The following is a 20,640-nucleotide window of genomic DNA, read 5'->3' on the forward strand; positions in this document are numbered from 1 at the left end:
ACCCTATCCCAATATCGTTAATAAAAATGTTAAACAAAATGGGCCCCAAAACCGAACCCTGGGGCACTCCACTTAGTACCGGTATCATATCTGATACGGCACCATTCACAACCACTCTTTGTTCTCTATTACATAGCCAATTCCCTACCCATCTGCAGATATTTTCACCCAATCCTAGGTTCTCCATTTTATTAATCAATCTCTTGTGTGGGACAGTATCAAATGCTTTAGCGAAATCTAGGAAAATCACATCTACAGCATTTCCCTTATCGAGGTTTTTGCTAACCTCTTCATAGAACCCTAGTAGATTAGTTTGGCATGAACGATTTTTCACGAACCCATGTTGGTTAGTACTGAGTAGATGGTGATGAACTAAATATTCCTGGATACCATCCCTTAAAAATCCTTCAAATAGTTTACCCACAATTGATGTTAAACTAACGGGTCTGTAATTAGCTGGATCTTCCTTTTTTCCTTTTTTGAATATTGGCACTACCTCTGCTATTCTCCAATCTTTTGGTACTATACCTGACGATAGTGACTTGCTAAAGATATAATGTAGGGGGGTAGCTAGTTCATCCCTTAATTCCATTAATACCCTCGGATGAATCCCATCTGGCCCTGGTGACTTATTTGCTTTGAGTTTGCTTAGCCTCAGTATTATTTCTTTCGGCGTGAAATCCACAATGAGATCTGGCGTATTTGTCCCGTTTGTGGTAAATGTTCGTTCCACAGTCTGCTCTCCCTTAGTAAATACTGATGAGAAGAACTCATTCAACAGTTTTGCTTTTCCCTTGTCCTCAGTAACACTTTTTCCACTAGTATCAGTTAGTGGGCCTATGTTTTCCTTAATTAAACGTTTACTATTTATGTATTTAAAAAACTTCTTTGGGTTGGTTTTGCTTTCAGTGGCTATGCACTCTTCATATAATATTTTAGCTGCTTTGATTACCCCTTTACAAGTTTTGTTTGATTCTTTGTATTTTGCGAACGCCTCCTCATTCAAGTTATTTTTATAGAATTTAAAGGCTCTGGTTTTATTGTTGATAGCTGACCTTACTTCTTTGTCCAACCATGGTGGCTTTTTTTTGTTGAATGGGTGTGTGGGTGCCGCGAATTGTGGGAGGGGGGGGGCGCGCGGGGGGTTGCAGTGAATCGCGGGAGGGTGGGTGGCGGGGGCGTGGGGTTGCCGCAATGACAGGAGGGGGGGTCAGGGGTGGGGAATCGCAGTAGGGGGGGTCGTGGGGGGCACCGTGAACCGCAGGAGGGGGGGCCCGGGGGGTTGGCGCGAATCGTGGGAGGGGGGGTCGCGGGGTGCCGCGAATCGCAGGAGGGGGGTGTGTCACGGGGTGGGGCCGCGAATCGCGGGAGTCACCGGGGGTGCCGCGAATTGCGGGGGGTGTGCTGCAAATCGCGGGAGGGGGGTCGCGGGGGTGCCGCGAATTGCCACAAGAAAAAATCAACACAGAAAGGTCAACACATGTAAATGTTGACATAAGTGTGGCACTTCATTGGTGTCCATGTCGACACATGAGAATGAATATGAAAACATTGAAAAAGTGAAAAATAAATCTTGTCAACCTTTTTCATTGTCGACCATAGCCATGTCAGTGTTTTGCATGTGCCATTTAATCGTGGGGATGCCGTGAATGGGGGTGGGGGGGGGGAGGGAGGGAGGTGCATACCTCCCAACATGACCCTCTCCAGGAGGGACACATTGCTCTGTTTCTGGACTTTCTTCTTAATTTATGGATTACCATCACCTGTACTTAAACACCTTTCTTATCAATTACCCTGTTTAAAACAGGTGATGGCAATCATAAATTAAGATGGAAGTCCACAACCCAGCGTTACAGCTCCAGACACACTTTGAGTGACAGATGTAGCCAAATATATAAGAGATATATATATATATATACACACATATTTATTATATATTTGCTTATATTAATTGATTTAGGATATAGGTGGGATTGTTGTTGTGTTTGAATATTGTTTGTTTATTTTTTATTATTTTTTATTTATTTGTTTTTTTTTGTAATCTTTATTACACACATGTTGTGTGTAATTAGTGGGTTGCTTACACATTCAGGGGTAGATGTATGAAGCAGTGATAAGGGAGGAGAAGTGATAACATGCCTGTACTTTATCACCAGCTCCTGACTGTTAAGCAACGGCCTGGGTTTAAAAAGGGACAGTTAGGAGATGATTGGCCAGTGATAAAGTACCAGGCAGTTATCACTTCTCCTTCCTTATCACTGCTTCATACATCCACCCCTCAGGGCCTTATTCTGCTACCTTTGCTCCCCCACACATTCACACGGGGAGCGATGTTTGGCATCTGCACATGCAGATGCTGGGTGAGAACGGACATGGCGAACTGCAAGTTTGCTGTCCCATTTGCATGCACCAGTGCATGCAGAGGGCATGGGGTGGCGGCGGATGGACGTTCCCATGGAAATAAGGCAGTGTTGCGGCTGTCTGGGGCAGGCAGCTGACATCAACAGATATTACACAACGCTATGTGGGCCAACACAAATTAAAGTAAGCGGCACTACTACTGTGGGCATTGTGTATAAGGGTTATTGCTGTGTAGCTTAACATGAAAAAAGGGGTACTAATGTGTGTCATAATGTGAATAAGGTAGACTACTGTGTGATGTATTGTGAATTAGTTTGTGCTACTGTGTGGTGTAATATGAAAAATGGGTACTATTGTGTGGCCATGCAGTTCTTTTTGTTGCTGTTGCAAGGGCGCAAATTTATATTTCGCAGGAGGGCGCCAAACACCCTAGCACCGGCCCTGTAACAGTGTAATGTGGGCTAGGTGAAATGATGGAGATTGCTACATTAATGAGGGTGAGAGGGAGAATGCTGCTATTTCAGGGAGTCTCCTGCAGAATGCAGGAGGGGAGTTAACTATGGCAGGTATTCAATGCGGCTGGCAAGGGGGTTAAACAGCGAGGATTGCAGAAAACCAGAGATCCTCGCTGTTTAACCCCCGCGCCGGCCGCTTGCTCTATTCAATGTTCTAGGGAAATCAAAAACAGCGAGACCCGCAGCTAATGCAGAAAACTCGCTGTATTTAGCTGCGAGTCTCACTGCTTCTGGAGCCGCATACGCCAATTCCCCCTCGCTCAAAAAATGGAGCGAGGGGAAATTTGTGTATGAGGGGGCTGCGTTGAATACTGACAGGGTGAGTGGTCCCAGCAAGCAGGAAGCCCTGCTCGTTGTCGCCGCTCGCCCACAGCATTGAATACCTGCCTATGATGTAAGTGTAATGTGGGCTAGGTGAGATGGGGGAAGATTGCTAGACTAATGAGGGAGAGAGGGAGATTGCTGTTATTTCAGGGAGTCTCCTGCAGAATGCAGGAGAGGAGGTACAGTAACTATGATGTAACAGTGTAATGTGGGCTAGGTGACATAGAAACATAGAATTTGATGGCAGATAAGAACCACTTGGCCCATGTAGTCTGTTTAAACATGTTACCTCAAACCATATTTGATTTTTATTTTTTTGTAAGGATATCAATATGCCTATCCCAAGCATGTTTAAATTGTTCTGCTGTATTTGCCTCTACCACCTCTGATGGGAGGCTATTCCACTTATCTACTACTCTTTCTTTGAAGTAATTCTTCCTCAAATTTCCCTTGAATCTTCCTCCCTCTAGTTTCAGTGCATGTCCTCGTGTTCTGCTGCTCCTCTTCCTGTGAATAATGTCTCCCACCTGTACCTTGGTAAAACGCTTGATATATTTGAAAGTTTCTATCATGTCGCCCCTTTCCCTTCTCTGTTCTAAAGTATACATATTAAGATCTTTTAGTCTTTCCTGGTACGTTTTGTGATGTAGGCCATGCACCATTTTAGTTGCTCTTTTTTGTACAGTCTCTAATGTATTTATATCATACTTGCCGACTTTTGAGCTGCTCTGTTCGGCAGGTGGGCGGGGCCATAGCTGGGAGTGAAAAAGAGCTGGTTCGGGGGCGTGGTCACACAGATGCTGCCCTGTTGGGGGTGTGCCTACAGCATCACATCATTTTAGCCCCGCCCCCGCCATGCAATGCCGGTATTTCAGGCATTGCACGGCGGGGGCGGGGCTAAAATGCCGCGATCGCATTAGCTGTATTTTACCCGCGGACCCCCCTGCCGAGGGACACATCGCGGGAGCTGGGGGGGATATGCGGGAGGATTGCCACCCTTTCCAGGGGGCCGGGAGGGGGACCCGATTTCTGTGACCCTCCCGGCCATTCCGGGAGGGTAGGCAACCCTGATTTATATCCTTCTGGAGATATGGCCTCCAGAACTGAACACAGTACTCTAGATGAGGTCGTACCAATGACCTATACAGTGGCATTATTACTTCTTTCTTTCTACTGCTGATCAGGGGTAATGCTTAAAAGTTAATTTTGGATATGGACAAAATGGATATGATTAAAAGGACAAGAAAATATCAAATAAAAAGGAAAAAATACAAAATAAAAAGTAAATTAAAGTCCTTATGGTACCTTCAGTGCACTTATCAAATAAAACATTATTAGCCGCCTTTTTTCTCTCCCCCACCTTCCCAGAAACACTCAACCGATTTACCAAGTCAGCCATGGGAGAAGTGGGCTGCCACCCCACAGACCTGTGTGTCATGTGACCTTCAGCACCTAACCTAACACTGGTTACACTCCTCAAATAATCACACTCCTACTGTATATATTCCAATATGGGCACCTTCATTGCTGTGACTCCTTATAAGTTATATGCAGGAGCGTTGTCTTTTTCGTTTTCTTCCTAACGCTCCGAAGCTCAGCTGTGGTCATGTGGCATAAGGGAGAACAGGGGTATGTAAATAATATGTGACCTATATCTCACAGTAACTATTGCTCACCTGCAAAGTGACAAAGAGATGAAGGGGACGCCACGCAATGTGCCACAATTCCACACACCAAACAATGCCCTTAAACAACATTTTGGTTGGTAAGCTGCTCAATCAGAGGTGTGTCATTCAGGTGCCAAAAGGGAGGGGTAATTCTGTCTAGGAAAAAAAAAAAACATTTTGTATCCCAATTGCACACTGAATGAGAAAATAACTACATATTGATCAGATAATATCTGATCAATATGTAGTTATTTTCTCATTCAGTGTGCAATTGGGATACAAAATGTTTTTATGCCCTTAAACAAATCATTAACAAACACATATCGGACTTGTACTCTGTTATCATACATCATATGGAGAGTAGTGACCTGAAACCCAACGAGTTTCATCCTTCACAGCATCATTCAGGACGTCCTCAGGGGTAAGAGTGCAAATCACATTACCACACTCTGTACCTGGCATCTGTATGGAGTCACCATGTATGAATCACTTGCCCGCATGTAGCTGCTGCCAGTGGGAAGGATAATAAATATTTGGGTATTTCATGAGCTGGCAGCAAATGGGACTTATGCCGCCCATACACGCTGCGATTTCCGGTGGTGTGATGTGTGCTTTGAGGTGCGCACTACCGCGGCACCTCATCGCACAGTACAAAAAGTATGTGCTGCACATACTTTTTGTACTTGCTTTTCATCACATCGCATCGCATTGCATGCGCAAGGCATGCAATGCGATATGATGGATGCTATTTAAGCCCGGAACGCACGCTGGGATCGCAGCGTGTATGGGCAGCTTTACTGCTACTGTAGTTCTGAGGTGGGAGCGGAGCTAAAAAAGCCCTTGGTCAAAGCACGCTAGGTGCAGATACATTTATATATAATGCATGCAGGGCGAATACTGTCTGCTTTTACATGTAGCCTATGCATGCAGGAAGCTTTACGTATTATATTAAATACATCTGCATACGCTGCTCCTCAGTTCCTAATCTGTCTGTATAAACCAGCCCCATCTGCAGGGTAACATGGCTTCACCCCGGGCCTTGTCTTATATGTTGTGCTCCCAGATCAGAATCGTGGGGTCAGAGAACTTACAGATGACATTGCTCGGGTACCCTCCAGCTGCGGTAATATACTGTACCACCCTTAGATATGTGCCCCAGCAGGTACCCACAATCCTGTCTTGCTGACGTACACCCTTCTCTGTGTGTTATCATGGCAATATATGCCAGGTCAGCTAAGATGCCCGTCCATAAGGCCGAGGGCGCAGTTAAGGGCAGCTTGCGTGAGGGCGCAGTTTTATGGCATGTTGCGCAGATGCTTTGCTAGTACTGGGCTGCCAATCAATCACTGTACCTGCACTCTGGCCTCCGTTAAGTCAGTCCTCATGGCCAGCTGCTCCCGGGCATAGACATCGGGGTAGTGCGTCTTTTGGAAGACCTTCTCCAGCTCCTCCAGCTGGTAGCTGGTGAACGTGGTCCTGTTCCGCCTCTTCTTTCCTTTGTTGCTCTCAGACTCTGTCTTGTCCATGGCCAGATCACTGCTCCCTCTGTCCTGGGAGTTCTTTCCTGTGGTCTCCTTACTGGTTAGGTAGCCACTGTCCATTCCCGGGGGGTCACTGTTTGGTGTCAGGGAACCTTCTTTGCCTGCAGAAATAAAGCATAAGAGTTTACCAGGTATTCTCTGAGAGAGAGGATGGAGGGGTCTCACCCATTGGTGTGTACTGCGACGTTCTGGTCTACTACAGGGGTATTTACCAGGTATTCTCAGAGAGAGAGGATGGAGGGGTCTCACCCATTGGTGTGTATAGCCACGTTCTGGTCTACTATAGGGGTATTTACCAGGTATTCTCCGAGAGAGAGGATGGAGGGGTCTCATCCATTGGTGTGTACTGCCACGTTCTGGTCTACTACAGGGGTTGTTACCAGGTATTCTCCGAGAGAGAGGATGGAGGGGTCTCACCCATTGGTGTGTATAGCCACGTTCTGGTCTACTATAGGGGTATTTACCAGGTATTCTCCGAGAGAGAGGATGGAGGGGTCTCATCCATTGGTGTGTACTGCCACGTTCTGGTCTACTACAGGGGTATTTACCAGGTATTCTCCGAGAGAGAGGATGGAGGGGTCTCACACATTGGTGTGTACTGCCACGTTCTGGTCTACTACAGGGGTATTTACCAAGTATTCCCCAGAAGAGAGTATGGAGGGGTCTCACCCATTGGTGTGTACCGCCACATTCTGGTCTACTACAGGGGTATTTACCAGGTGTTCTCTGAGAGAGAGGATGGAGGGGTCTCACCCACTGGTGTGTACTGCCTCGTTCTGGTCTACTACAGGGGTATTTACCAGGTATTCTCCAAGAGAGAGGATGGAGGGGTCTCACCCATTGGTGTGTATTGCCACGTTCTGGTCTACTATAGGGGTATTTACCAGGTATTCTCCGAGAGAGAGGATGGAGGGGTCTCATCCATTGGTGTGTACTGCCACGTTCTGGTCTACTACAGGGGTATTTACCAGGTATTCTCCGAGAGAGAGGATGGAGGGATCTCACCCATTGGTGTGTACTGCCACGTTCTGGTCTACTACAGGGGTATTTACCAGGTATTCTCCAAGAGAGAGGATGGAGGGGTCTCACCCATTGGTGTGTATTGCCACGTTCTGGTCTACTATAGGGGTATTTACCAGGTATTCTCCGAGAGAGAGGATGGAGGGGTCTCATCCATTGGTGTGTACTGCCACGTTCTGGTCTACTACAGGGGTATTTACCAGGTATTCTCCGAGAGAGAGGATGGAGGGATCTCACCCATTGGTGTGTACTGCCACGTTCTGGTCTACTACAGGGGTATTTACCAAGTATTCCCCAGAAGAGAGTATGGAGGGGTCTCACCCATTGGTGTGTACCGCCACGTTCTGGTCTACTACAGGGGTATTTACCAGGTGTTCTCTGAGAGAGAGGATGGAGGGGTCTCACCCACTGGTGTCTACTGCCTCGTTCTGGTCTACTACAGGGGTATTTACCAAGTATTCCCAAGAAGAGAGTATGGAGGTGTCTCACCCATGACCTGGCCATGACCATAATAAATCTATTGCACCCTATACAGACATAGGACACCCCAACATGTCCTGACCACTGGCCATAGTACTTCTAGTACATCTTATACAGACATAGGACACCCCCAACCCCAACATCTACTGACCACTGGCCATAATACATCTATTACACCCTATACAGACATAAGACACTACACCCCAACATGTCCTGACCACTGGCCATAATACATCTATTACACCCTATACAGACATAGGACACTACACCCCAACATGACCTGACCACTGACCATAATACATCTATTACACCCTATACAGACATAGGACACTACACCCCAACATGTCCTGACAGCCAGCCATAATACAACTATTACACCCTATAGAGACATAGGACACTGCACCCCAACATGTCCTGACCACTGGCCATAATACATCTATTACACCCTATACAGACATAGGACACTACACCCCAACATGTCCTGACCACTGACCATAATACATCTATTACACCCTATACAGACACTACACCCCCAACATGTCCTGACCACTGGTCATAATACATCTATTACACCCTATACAGATATAGGACACTACACCCCAACATGTCCTGACCGCTGCCCATAATACATCTATTACACCCTATGCAGACAAAGGACACTGTTCCCCAGTTTGGGGCCATGAGTGCATATTCTTGTTCTCTCTGCCTATTACTGTGACAGTACCTATTGCAGAGGGCCGATGCTCCCTTTACTACTGGTGCAGTATATATGTAACTATGATAAAGGGTAATAATGCGGTTTGTGCCCAAATTATTATTTATTGGAGGGAGCTACACAAATGTATTTGACCATAATACATCTAGGGCCCTATTCTGCTTGTTTCAGTAAGCAGCGAAAGTGTGGGCAGGTGCTGACATCCTGTGTCATCAGCCGCCCGCCTGCCTTCCCATGGTCCAGCGCCGCTTCCACCCCTGGCCCTCCCTCCCCACAAGGAGCATCCCAGCGACTGTGTAAGTCCTCACCGCCATTCGGTGCCGGGGTGTGCACATGTATAGATAGGCGTGTTCACAAACCTGGCCCATCTGGCAGGGGCCAAATTCAGATCACAGTAATCCTGAATCGGCCCCTTATTACGTTCTGTTCCACACCTAGAAAAAGCTGCTTCCAATGTTATGGTTGATATCGTTCTTGTTGACACGTTACATGTCAGAATTATAACATCCATGTCGACATTCTGTACCACACTCACAATGTGCATTTTCTAAGATGTCGATGTCACAATACCCCAGGAAGACCCCCAGCTCTATTCCCCCCTCAGTCAGCACACAGCTTCTCTATTCCCCTCGTATGGGCCTTGTGGGGAGGTGGGGGGTTGTGAGTAGGGGAAGGGGGGCAATGTCGGTTAAAATAACAAAATCCCTCAGCTTCAGGATTTACAGGATTTAGAACCGATATTTCCTAACTCAACTTTGTCTGACCTCTGATAGTCATTTGTGTCTTACTGGGCCCACAGCGGCACATTAGATTGTCAGCTCATCTGGTGGCACTGATTCATTGCAGCCACAACATCATAATGAAGGGAGATATATGGCTGTGTAGGGCCTGGAAGGATTTGTATAATCCCGGTGGTGCTGGGGGATCTGGCCGCAGTTATCTCTCAGACGTTATGATGTAGTTATGGCTGGGGTAAGGGCGGGGGAGATAAAGCTGTGTAATAAGTTACATCTCATGGGTTACTACTGGAGGCATCTGGGCACCCTCATTACGGCCCCACCAAAATCTTATTATTTTATGCTCCTTATGGAAGAGACGGAAGATCTGTCCTTGGTGGGAATTATCACAAAGGTCACGAAGCAGCGGAACGATTTTCGGTCCAAGGCGACACTGACCGGAGTCAGGAAATGTGGCCCTATGGATGGCCCGACCAGTACCATACAGACAGACACAAGCTAGTGCAATATTTCTGGCGCGTGCACTTGGCTGGCAGCCTGACTCTCGTTTTCTATTTAACTATGAAAAAAGTAGAAAAATATAAAGACCCTCAAACTGAAATTTTTTATTTTATTTTTTATTTATAGCATTTTTAGCTGTGGGCCCCCGTCTATAGCACCACCCAGCGCATTAGTGTACCAACACGGCATACTGTGGCTGAGAAATAGGCTTTGCCATGCTGCCATCGCAGGTAGTACTTAATAACATGTAGGGGGGAATTTACTAAGATGTGTATTCTACTTCACTTGTGATGTTTCTATGGGCAATGCTATGGGCAACCAATCAGATCATGTCTACTACCTTCTAGAGGGTGCTAAATAAATAAGAAGTCGTTTCTGATTGGTTGCCCATAGCAACATCACAAGTAGATTGCACATCTTAGTAAATTTCCCCCGTAGTATCTCTCCTCATTTCTACATACAATAGATTAGGAAATACCAATAAGTACTTATCCCTCATTTACATGTTTGCATATATTTGCATGTGTGCGCTAAAAGTAGTCATACACCGTGGTACACGGGGGAAAATGTCTAGGTCAACGCCAAAAGATCAACACGCACAGTCGACACATGAAAATGCCAACATGAGTTTTTAATGTTGTTTTAGTGTCAATGTCGACACCTGAGCGCATGGAACCCCAAATAGTGTACTGCGTCCCCTCGCCTCTCTCACCATGCGTTACTGATCCCTCGTCAATGATAAAGTCCCAAAAATTTGAAAAACTTGTGTCAACCTTTGGCAATGTTGACCTTGTAGTGCCGGCCTGTTGCTTTTTGACCCAGACACTGGGCCAGATTCTCTAAGCTTCAAAAGTGATAAAATGGAGAGTGATAAACAGCCAGCCAATCAGCTCCTGCCTGCCATGTCACAGGCTGTGTTTGAAAAATGTCAGACAGGAGCTGATTGGCTGGCTGTTTATCACTCTCCATTTTATCACTTTTGAAGCTTAGAGAATCTGGCCCAGTGTCCGCCATCTGGATATCGCTGTCACGCAGGTTCTCGCCAGCTGTATCCGTGCATAGTGATGCTGGGAATAATGGCGAGTGTACAGATTAGGGGGTGCACTGGGTGCAGGTCTTCTGTGGGGGCGTCTGAGCTGCAGCAGAGGCTTCGTTCTGTGATAACCTGATAACCTGGTCATAACTCTGTGCTCTCATTCCCTCCCGGGCCAGAGACAAGCAGGCGCTGGGAGAGGCCGCAGATAAGGGCCATGTGGTGACAGATCCGCACCTGGCCACTATGTTCAAAGGCGGAAATGTCTCCATGCAGAGGTGTGAGGCATTAATATGACTGAGGGGTCTATTCCACATGTGGGCTGTGCACTGGGAGGAAGAGGTTATTCAACTGGGTCAGGTCTGAATCTGACCTGGGGGAAGTGTGTGCGGCGTTGTACACTCGCCAGTGACTGTGCAATAGATACATAGGATGTATGTGTGTGTCTGCTGCCTGTGTGTGTGTGCGCACCTGTGTGTCTGTGAACCGGCTGTATATGTGCTGCCTGTGTGGATAGTTGCGCTCAGACACCAGGGTACACAGAGGCCTGGGAATACCTGCTGATAGCTGTGCTCAGACTCCAGAGTACGCAGAGGCCTGGGAGTACCCACTGATAACTGTGCTCAGACACCAGGGTACACAGAGGCCTGGGAGTACCTGCTGATAACTGTGCTCAGACACCAGGGTACACAGAGGCCTGGGAGTACCTGCTGATAACTGTGCTAGGAGACCAGGGTACACAGAGGCCAGGGAGTACCTGCAGATAACTGTGCTCAGAGACCAGGGTACACAGAGGCCTGGGAGTACCTGCTGATAGCTGTGCTCAGAGACCAGGGTACACAGAGGCCTGGGAGTACCTGCTGACAGGGCCGGTGCAAGGCACCGGAGCGCCCCAGGCGAGTCGGGGTGGGGGCGCCCCGGTGCCGGGCGGGGGGGGGGGGGGGGGGGTCTTGTTTGGTACCTGCGTAAAAAAAACTTCTGTCCCCGGCGTCCCTGCTGAGTGCTGGTGTAGGGGTGTCCGTGCCGCCGGGGGAGCCTGCGGCGCTGTTATCGTGTATACGCTTGTCGCGCCCGGCGGGGTCCCTACAGTGCATAGAAAATAACTAGCGCTATGCGCGCGGCGTTATTTTTTATGCACTGTAGGGACCCCGCCGGGCGCGACAAGCGTATACACGATAACAGCGCCGCAGGCTCCCCCGGCGGCACGGACACCCCTACACCAGCACTCAGCAGGGACGCCGGGGACAGAAGTTTTTTTTACGCAGGTACCACAGTGCAGGGGGTGAGGGGCGAACTGCCGCCCTCCAGGTGCCGGCGCCCTAGGCAAATGCCTAGAGCTGCCTAGTGGTGGCGCCGGCCCTGTGTATACGCTTGTCGCGCCCGGCGGGGTCCCTACAGTGCATAGAAAATAACTAGCGCTATGCGCGCGGCGTTATTTTTTATGCACTGTAGGGACCCCGCCGGGCGCGACAAGCGTATACACGATAACAGCGCCGCAGGCTCCCCCGGCGGCACGGACACCCCTACACCAGCACTCAGCAGGGACGCCGGGGACAGAAGTTTTTTTTACGCAGGTACCACAGTGCAGGGGGTGAGGGGCGAACTGCCGCCCTCCAGGTGCCGGCGCCCTAGGCAAATGCCTAGAGCTGCCTAGTGGTGGCGCCGGCCCTGCCTGCTGATAGCTGTGCTCAGACTCCAGAGTACGCAGAGACATGGGAGTACCCACTGATAACTGTGCTCAGACACCAGGGTACACAGAGGCCTAGGAGTAACCACGGTACTTGTTTCCTAGAACGGCCACAATCGTGAGTGATCGTGGCTCTTAATTAAGGGACACGATCCTCACGATGTGGCCGATTTTTTACAATTTTTTCCCTTTGATTGACAGAAATCGGGTCAATCGGTCGGTCGCGACCAATTAAAATCGGCCGCGATGCGACCGACCGATTGACCCGATTTTTCCATAGACTTCAATGTTAAAAAATCTTTTAACATTGAAATCGGTCGGTCTTGTGCCATTATAATGGCACAAGATGAGATGGGCTTGATTAAGTCCATCTCACATAGGGAAAAATGATAAAAAAGGTGAAATGGGCCAATATGACCCATTTCACATTTTTTATGTGCCCGCCATGACCCCACGATAGACGTCAACCCGAAGCGTGGCGAGCGCAGCGAGCCCGCGAGGGGCGGCGGTGCGCGTCCTCCGACCTTTTCATTCCCCTACTATCCACTAGGGCGTGGAGTGAGAATAGAATAGTGTGGCGAGCGCAGCGAGCCACCGAGCCCGAAGCGTGGCGAGCGCAGCGAGCCCCGCGAGGGGACGCGTATACCTGTGAAGTTATACGCGGCCCCTCGCGGGGCTCGCTGCGCTCGCCACGCTTCGGGCTCGGTGGCTCGCTACGCTCGCCACACTATTCTATTCTCACTCCACGCCCTAGTGGATAGTAGGGGAATGAAAAGGTCGGAGGACGCGCACCACCGCCCCTCGCGGGCTCGCTGCGCTCGCCACGCTTCGGGTTGACGTCTATCGTGGGGTCTAGCCCACTTAGTAACATTTGGGGGGGCAATTGAAAATAATCATGTGAAAAAAAAAAAAATCGGGTGAAAAATCGGTCGGTCGGATCGGTCGCATCGCATGCGACCAGATCGCATGCGATGCGATCGATCCGATTTTTTATCTTACGACCACAACGATCTAAATCGTTGTGGCCGTTCTAGGAAACAAGTACCGTAACCACTGATAGCTGTGCTCAGACACCAGGGTACACAGAGGCCTGGGAGTACCTGCTGATAACTGTGCTCAGACACCAGGGTACACAGAGGCCTGGGAGTACCTGCTGATAACTGCTCAGACACCAGGGTACACAGAGGCCTGGAAGTACCTGCTGATAACTGTGCTCAGACACCAGGGTACACAGAGGCCTAGGAGTAACCACTGATAGCTGTGCTCAGACACCAGGGTACACAGAGGCCTGGGAGTACCTGCTGATAACTGTGCTCAGACACCAGGGTACACAGAGGCCTGGGAGTACCTGCTGATAACTGCTCAGACACCAGGGTACACAGAGGCCTGGGAGTACCTGCTGATAACTGTGCTCAGACACCAGGGTACACAGAGGCCTGGGAGTACCTGCTGATAACTGTGCTCAGACACCAGGGTACACAGAGGCCTGGGAGTACCTGCTGATAACTGCTCAGACACCAGGGTACACAGAGGCCTGGGAGTACCTGCTGATAACTGTGCTCAGAGACCAGGGTACACAGAGGCCTGGGAGTGTAACCTGCTGATAGCTGTGCTCAGACTCCAGAGTACGCAGAGACATGGGAGTAGCCACTGATAACTGTGCTCAGACAAGAGGGTACGCAGAGGCCTGGGAGTACCCGCTGATAACTGTGCTCAGACACCAGGGTATACAGAGGCCTGGGAGTACCTGCTGATAGCTGTGCTCAGAGACCAGGGTACACAGAGGCCTGGGAGTACCCACTGATATCTGTGCTCAGACTCCAGAGTACGCAGAGACATGGGAGTAGCCACTGATAACTGTGCTCAGACAAGAGGGTACGCAGAGGCCTGGGAGTACCCGCTGATAACTGTGCTCAGACACCAGGGTACACAGAGGCCTGGGAGTACCTGCTGATAACTGCTCAGACACCAGGGTACACAGAGGCCTGGGAGTACCTGCTGATAACTGTGCTCAGACACCAGGGTACACAGAGGCCTAGGAGTAACCACTGATAGCTGTGCTCAGACACCAGGGTACACAGAGGCCTGGGAGTACCTGCTGATAACTGTGCTCAGACACCAGGGTACAGAGAGGCCTGGGAGTACCTGCTGATAACTGCTCAGACACCAGGGTACACAGAGGCCTGGGAGTACCTGCTGATAACTGTGCTCAGACACCAGGGTACACAGAGGCCTGGGAGTACCTGCTGATAACTGTGCTCAGACACCAGGGTACACAGAGGCCTGGGAGTACCTGCTGATAACTGCTCAGACACCAGGGTACACAGAGGCCTGGGAGTACCTGCTGATAACTGTGCTCAGAGACCAGGGTACACAGAGGCCTGGGAGTGTAACCTGCTGATAGCTGTGCTCAGACTCCAGAGTACGCAGAGACATGGGAGTAGCCACTGATAACTGTGCTCAGACAAGAGGGTACGCAGAGGCCTGGGAGTACCCGCTGATAACTGTGCTCAGACACCAGGGTATACAGAGGCCTGGGAGTACCTGCTGATAGCTGTGCTCAGAGACCAGGGTACACAGAGGCCTGGGAGTACCTGCTGATAGCTGTGCTCAGACTCCAGAGTACGCAGAGACATGGGAGTAGCCACTGATAACTGTGCTCAGACAAGAGGGTACGCAGAGGCCTGGGAGTACCCGCTGATAACTGTGCTCAGACATCAGGGTACACAGAGGCCTGGGAGTACCCACTGATATCTGTGCTCAGACTCCAGAGTACGCAGAGACATGGGAGTAGCCACTGATAACTGTGCTCAGACAAGAGGGTACGCAGAGGCCTGGGAGTACCCGCTGATAACTGTGCTCAGACACCAGGGTACACAGAGGCCTGGGAGTACCTGCTGATAGCTGTGCTCAGAGACCAGGGTAAACAGAGGCCTGGGAGTACCTGCTGATTGCGTACTCTGGAGTCTGAGCACAGCTGAGACATGGGAGTACCCACTAATAACTGTGCTCAGACACCAGGGTACACAGAGGCCTAGGAGTAACCACTGATAGCTGTGCTCAGACACCAAGGTACACCGAGGCCTGGGAGTACCTGCTGATAGCTGTGCTCAGACCCCAGGGTACGCAGAGGCCTGGGAGTACCTGCTGATAGCTGTGCTCAGAGACCAGGGTACACAGAGGCCTGGGAGTACCTGCTGATAGCTGTGCTCAGACTCCAGGGTACGCAGAGGCCTGGGAGTACCTGCTGATAGCTGCGCTCAGACCCCAGTGTACCCCGAGGCCTGGGAGTACCTGCTGATAGCTGTGCTCAGACATCAGGGTACACCGAGGCCTGGGAGTACCTGCTGATAGCTGTGCTCAGACATCAGGGTACACCGAGGCCTGGGAATACCTGCTGATAGCTGCGCTCAGACCCCGGGGTACACCGAGGCCTGGGAGTACCTGCTGATAGCTGTGCTCAGACCCCAGGGTACGCAGAGGCTTGGGAGTACCTGCTGATAGCTGTGCTCAGACTCCAGGGTACGCAGAGGCCTGGGAGTACCTGCTGATAGCTGCGCTCAGACCCCAGTGTACCCCGAGGCCTGGGAGTACCTGCTGATAGCTGTGCTCAGACATCAGGGTACACCGAGGCCTGGGAGTACCTGCTGATAGCTGTGCTCAGACATCAGGGTACACTGAGGCCTGGGAATACCTGCTGTTAGCTGCGCTCAGACCCCGGGGTACACAGAGGCCTGGGAGTACCTGCTGATAGCTGCGCTCAGACCCCAGTGTACCCCGAGGCCTGGGAGTACCTGCTGATAGCTGTGCTCAGACATCAGGGTACACCGAGGCCTGGGAATACCTGCTGATAGCTGTGCTCAGACATCAGGGTACACCGAGGCCTGGGAATACCTGCTGATAGCTGTGCTCAGACCCCAGGGTACCCCGAGGCCTGGGAATACCTGCTGATAGCTGTGCTCAGACATCAGGGTACACCGAGGCCTGGGAATACCTGCTGATAGCTGCGCTCAGGGTGGAGTTTATTCAGTTGTCCCTGCAGCGCACTCAGATACCGGCTGGATGATCCGCCGCAGGAATCTCTATAGGAATTGCCGTAGCTTATTTCTCGCAGGTCTGAGAAAATAGTGTGGCACTACAAATCCCAGCATGTACTGTCAGCAGCTGCAGTGCCTATCCCTGGTCTAGAGGAAAGACATATTGGGGGAAATTATGGGCAACCAATCAGATCCCGTCTAGAGTCTAGAAGATAGTAGACAGGATCTGATTGGTTGCCCATAGCAACATCACATGTGAAGTAGAATACACATTTTAGTAAATTTCCCCCATTGTATGAAATATAGTAATAAAATGATAATAAAATGATAATAAAATGAAACTCTTGGAAGACACAAACTGCAGATTGCTCCACATGAAGACTCCATTGTACTGGATACAATAATATATTTCCAGCACACATCTGTCCTGCTGCAGAATAAGCCCCGGACGTGGCGGCCATGTGTGGCCCCGCGCCTTCTGTCCCAGCCATGTGTGGCCCAGCGCCTTCTGTCCCAGCCATGTGTGGCCCAGCGCCTTCTGCCCCGGCCATGTGCCTATATACGTCTCCTATTATATACGCTGTCTCTCTACTGGCTGCTGTCATTAAATACATCTGGGCTACACAGAGCAGGAACCACTGGAGAAACCAATGATGTCAGTGGCCTCTCATTAATAGTTCTGTCATATTACTTTGTGGATCGGGGACGACACTCGCGTCACAACAATAAAATGCCTGCTAAATAATTTGTCTCTGCCTGCAGCACATCTCCTGCACTGCGGTGTAAACTGGAGACCGACGTGCAGCTTCCTGGGGGAGCGTAACCAGAGCGCAGGACGGGGCGATGCGCTAACTGTAATGCTGTGTACACACGGTCCGATTTCCTTTCCGATGTTGACGATATAGTCAACATCGGATCGGCATCGGATCAACATCGGATGCAGATCGCAAGGGTTTTAACCCTTGCGATCCCGATCCGCTCCCGATGCGCGTTCACGTATCGGAAGCCAGAAAGTCTTGGCTGCCTTGTCTATATAGTGCAGATCTGCACTATATAGTCAAGATAGGATGCAAATCGGATGTGCCTTAAGATCCTATCCACGATCCTATCTGATCAGATCGTGGATAGGATCTTAAGGCACATCTACTGTGTGTACACACCATAACGCCAGACCCCGTTAGGATAATAGAGAACTTGGATGGCTGCTGACGGCTACGGCAGTAATCCTGCACCCCACCTCCCCACATTTGTAATAGGTGCAGGGTGTGTGGTTGCTATGGGATACGCCCTGACAGCAGCCCAGGCTCTAGAATCACTCCCTAATGTGGGCCGCTGCCTAGCGCATAGATACAGTAAATAATTAACAGCAAGCGCAGGAAGTAAAATCTGTGTAACAGGAGGTTTATTATGAGTGGTTCCCGGGGTGCGGAGGTGATGACGGGGCTCCTGGATGTGATGCTGGGCTGCTATAATCCAGCTCTGGAGCACAGTGGAAATGACAGGAAAATCCCTTTTATCTCTGGCAAAATGAAAATTCAGGATATTTTCTTTGGCATGAGCTGCGGAGTCTATGGAGCCGCAATCTCACTGCACTCAGCTCCCAGGCTCAGACCAGAGGTGTCTGTGGCTCTGAGTGTGACAGGGGCCACGTGCTGCCCACACCACGCACCCTTCTCACCCCGCTCCCAGGCTCAGATTATAGGTGTCTGTGGCTCTGAGTGTGACAGGGGCCACGTGCTGCCCCCACCACGCACCCTTCTCACCCCACTCCCAGGCTCAGATTATAGGTGTCTGTGGCTCTGAGTGTGACAGGGGCCACGTGCTGCCCACACCACGCACCCTTCTCACCCCGCTCCCAGGCACAGATTATAGGTGTCTGTGGCTCTGAGTGTATTACAGGGGCCACATGCTGATCACACCACGCACCCTTCTCACCCCACTCCCAGATTATAGGTGTCTGTGGCTCTGACTGTGACAGGGGCCACGTGCTGCCCAAACTACACACCCTGCTGACACCGCTTAACTCTAATCACACTGGCCGGGACCATCAGACACACACAGCTGATCACACTGGCTGGGTTCATCGGACACACACAGCTGATCACACTGGCCGGGTCCATCAGACAGACACAGCTAGTCACACTGGCCGGGTCCATCAGACACACACAGCTGATCACACTGGCCGGGTCCATCAGACACACACAGCTGATCACACTGGCCGGGTCCATCAGACACACACAGCTGATCACACTGGCCGGGTCCATCAGACACACACAGCTGATCACACTGGCTGGGTTCATCAGACACATACAGCTGATCACACTGGCTGGGTTCATGGGATACACACAGCTGATCACACTAGCCGGGTCCATCAGACACACACAGCTGATCACACTGGCCGGGTCCATCAGACACACACAGCTGATCACACTAGACAGGTCCATCAGACACACACAGCTGATCACACTGGACAGGTCCATCAGACACACACAGCTGATCACACTGGCTGGGAATATCGGACAAACACAGCTGGTCACACTGGCTGGGTGCATCGGACACACACAGCTGATCACACTGGCCGGGTCCATCAGACACACACAGCTGATCACACTGGCCGGGTCCATCAAACACACATAGCTGATCACACTGGTCAGGTCCATCAGACACACACAGCTGATCACACTGGCTGGGTCCATCAGACACACAGATGATCACACTGGCTGAGTATATCGGGGACACACAGCTGGTCACACTGGCTGGGTGCATCGGACACACACAGCTGATCACACTGGCCGGGTCCATCAGACACACACAGCTGATCACACTGGCTGGGTATATCGGCCACAAACAGCTGATCACACTGGCCGGATCCATCACACACAGCTGATCACACTGGCCGGGTCCATCAGACACACACAGCTGATCACACTGGCCGGGTCCATCAGACACACACAGCAGTTTGAAGAAACTCAGGAGCCCGAGGTGTGCTCCCTACCACCAGTGCTGTGCCTAAACACGTGCAAAGGGGGCCGTGCGATCTAATGGGCTTATCTCCCGAAGGAGACGGGCCCCGTTTTTCCCCTAAACCCTCTCAACCATAAGGCCGAAGAGGGGAAAATAGGGAATGGTGGGTCCTCTTCGCCGAAGCTTAGAGAGACCCTCTTTCCTCAACCCCCGGAAGCAGGGGCGTAACTACCATAGGTGCAGGGGGTGCAGCTGCTATGGGGCCCAGAGCTGAAGGGGGCCCATCTTTGCTGTCAAACTAATATGTTTTGCATAAATTTATCACCATCAGTTGCTAAATAGGGGGCCCCTTACAAACTTTTGCTATGGGGCCTACGAATATCTAGTTACGCCTCTGCCCGGAAGGGTTAGGACGGTGGGTCCTCCGCACCCGAAGGTTTGGAGAGACCCTCAGTGGACTTCCCTCTGCCTTGCGGCTCGGGGTCGTCCTCGGGGGGACCGCAGCTCTCCCCAAAAGGCGAGAGCTTTGGCACGTTGGGGAAATGGAAGGCCCGTAAGGGTCGACCACACTACCCAAAAAAACGTGACAAACTACAGAAAACAGAAAACGTGAAAAGTGCACGAACGTGAAGAAGAAGAGAAACAAATAATAAAGAGGACCCCAGACAGAAGGCCGGGGTGGGGGTGTGAAAAATTGTCCTACCTCATCCAAAAGGACGAGGTAAGGACGTGAAGCGATAACCTAGAGGGAAGTGCGCAGTGCTAGTGCATGGTGATTTTGGGATCACCCGTGCATGTTCGGCACCCCCGAGTTTCCCCGGGGGCACAGTGCAGCCTCGGACTCCAAGCAGCCGACCGATCAGCGTCCGACCAAGTGTTTCTCTGCTCCCATCGTAGGGCACTTTCCAGCCCCTGGCATGGGAATGGGTACTCCACTGGGTTTTTCGAAAGACTCCCTTAGGGGCTGCAACCCCCTCGGAAGAGCAATCTACTCAGTCTTAGTGTTTCTCCGATCCCAAGGTTAAGGTACTAAATTGGGCCTTTCGCGGTCTCCCCAT

At 50.7% G+C, this 20,640-nt stretch overlaps 1 protein-coding gene across 2 annotated transcripts in view; it reads right to left on the reverse strand.

The window, feature by feature from the left end:
• Nucleotides 1-20,640, reverse strand: part of ALX4 (ALX homeobox 4) — a 160,661-nt gene that overhangs the window by 25,656 nt on the left and 114,365 nt on the right. For both annotated transcript variants that reach the window (XM_083163677.1, XM_083163676.1), the window contains exon 2: nt 6,220-6,509. In XM_083163677.1, coding sequence (XP_083019803.1) covers nt 6,220-6,468 — 249 coding nt within the window. In that variant the 5' untranslated portion in view covers nt 6,469-6,509. The remainder of the gene's footprint in view (nt 1-6,219; nt 6,510-20,640) is intronic.

Source organism: Crinia signifera, chromosome 11, assembly GCF_055691185.1.
Source record: "Crinia signifera chromosome 11, ASM5569118v1, whole genome shotgun sequence".
NCBI classification, from domain to species: domain Eukaryota; kingdom Metazoa; phylum Chordata; class Amphibia; order Anura; family Myobatrachidae; genus Crinia; species Crinia signifera.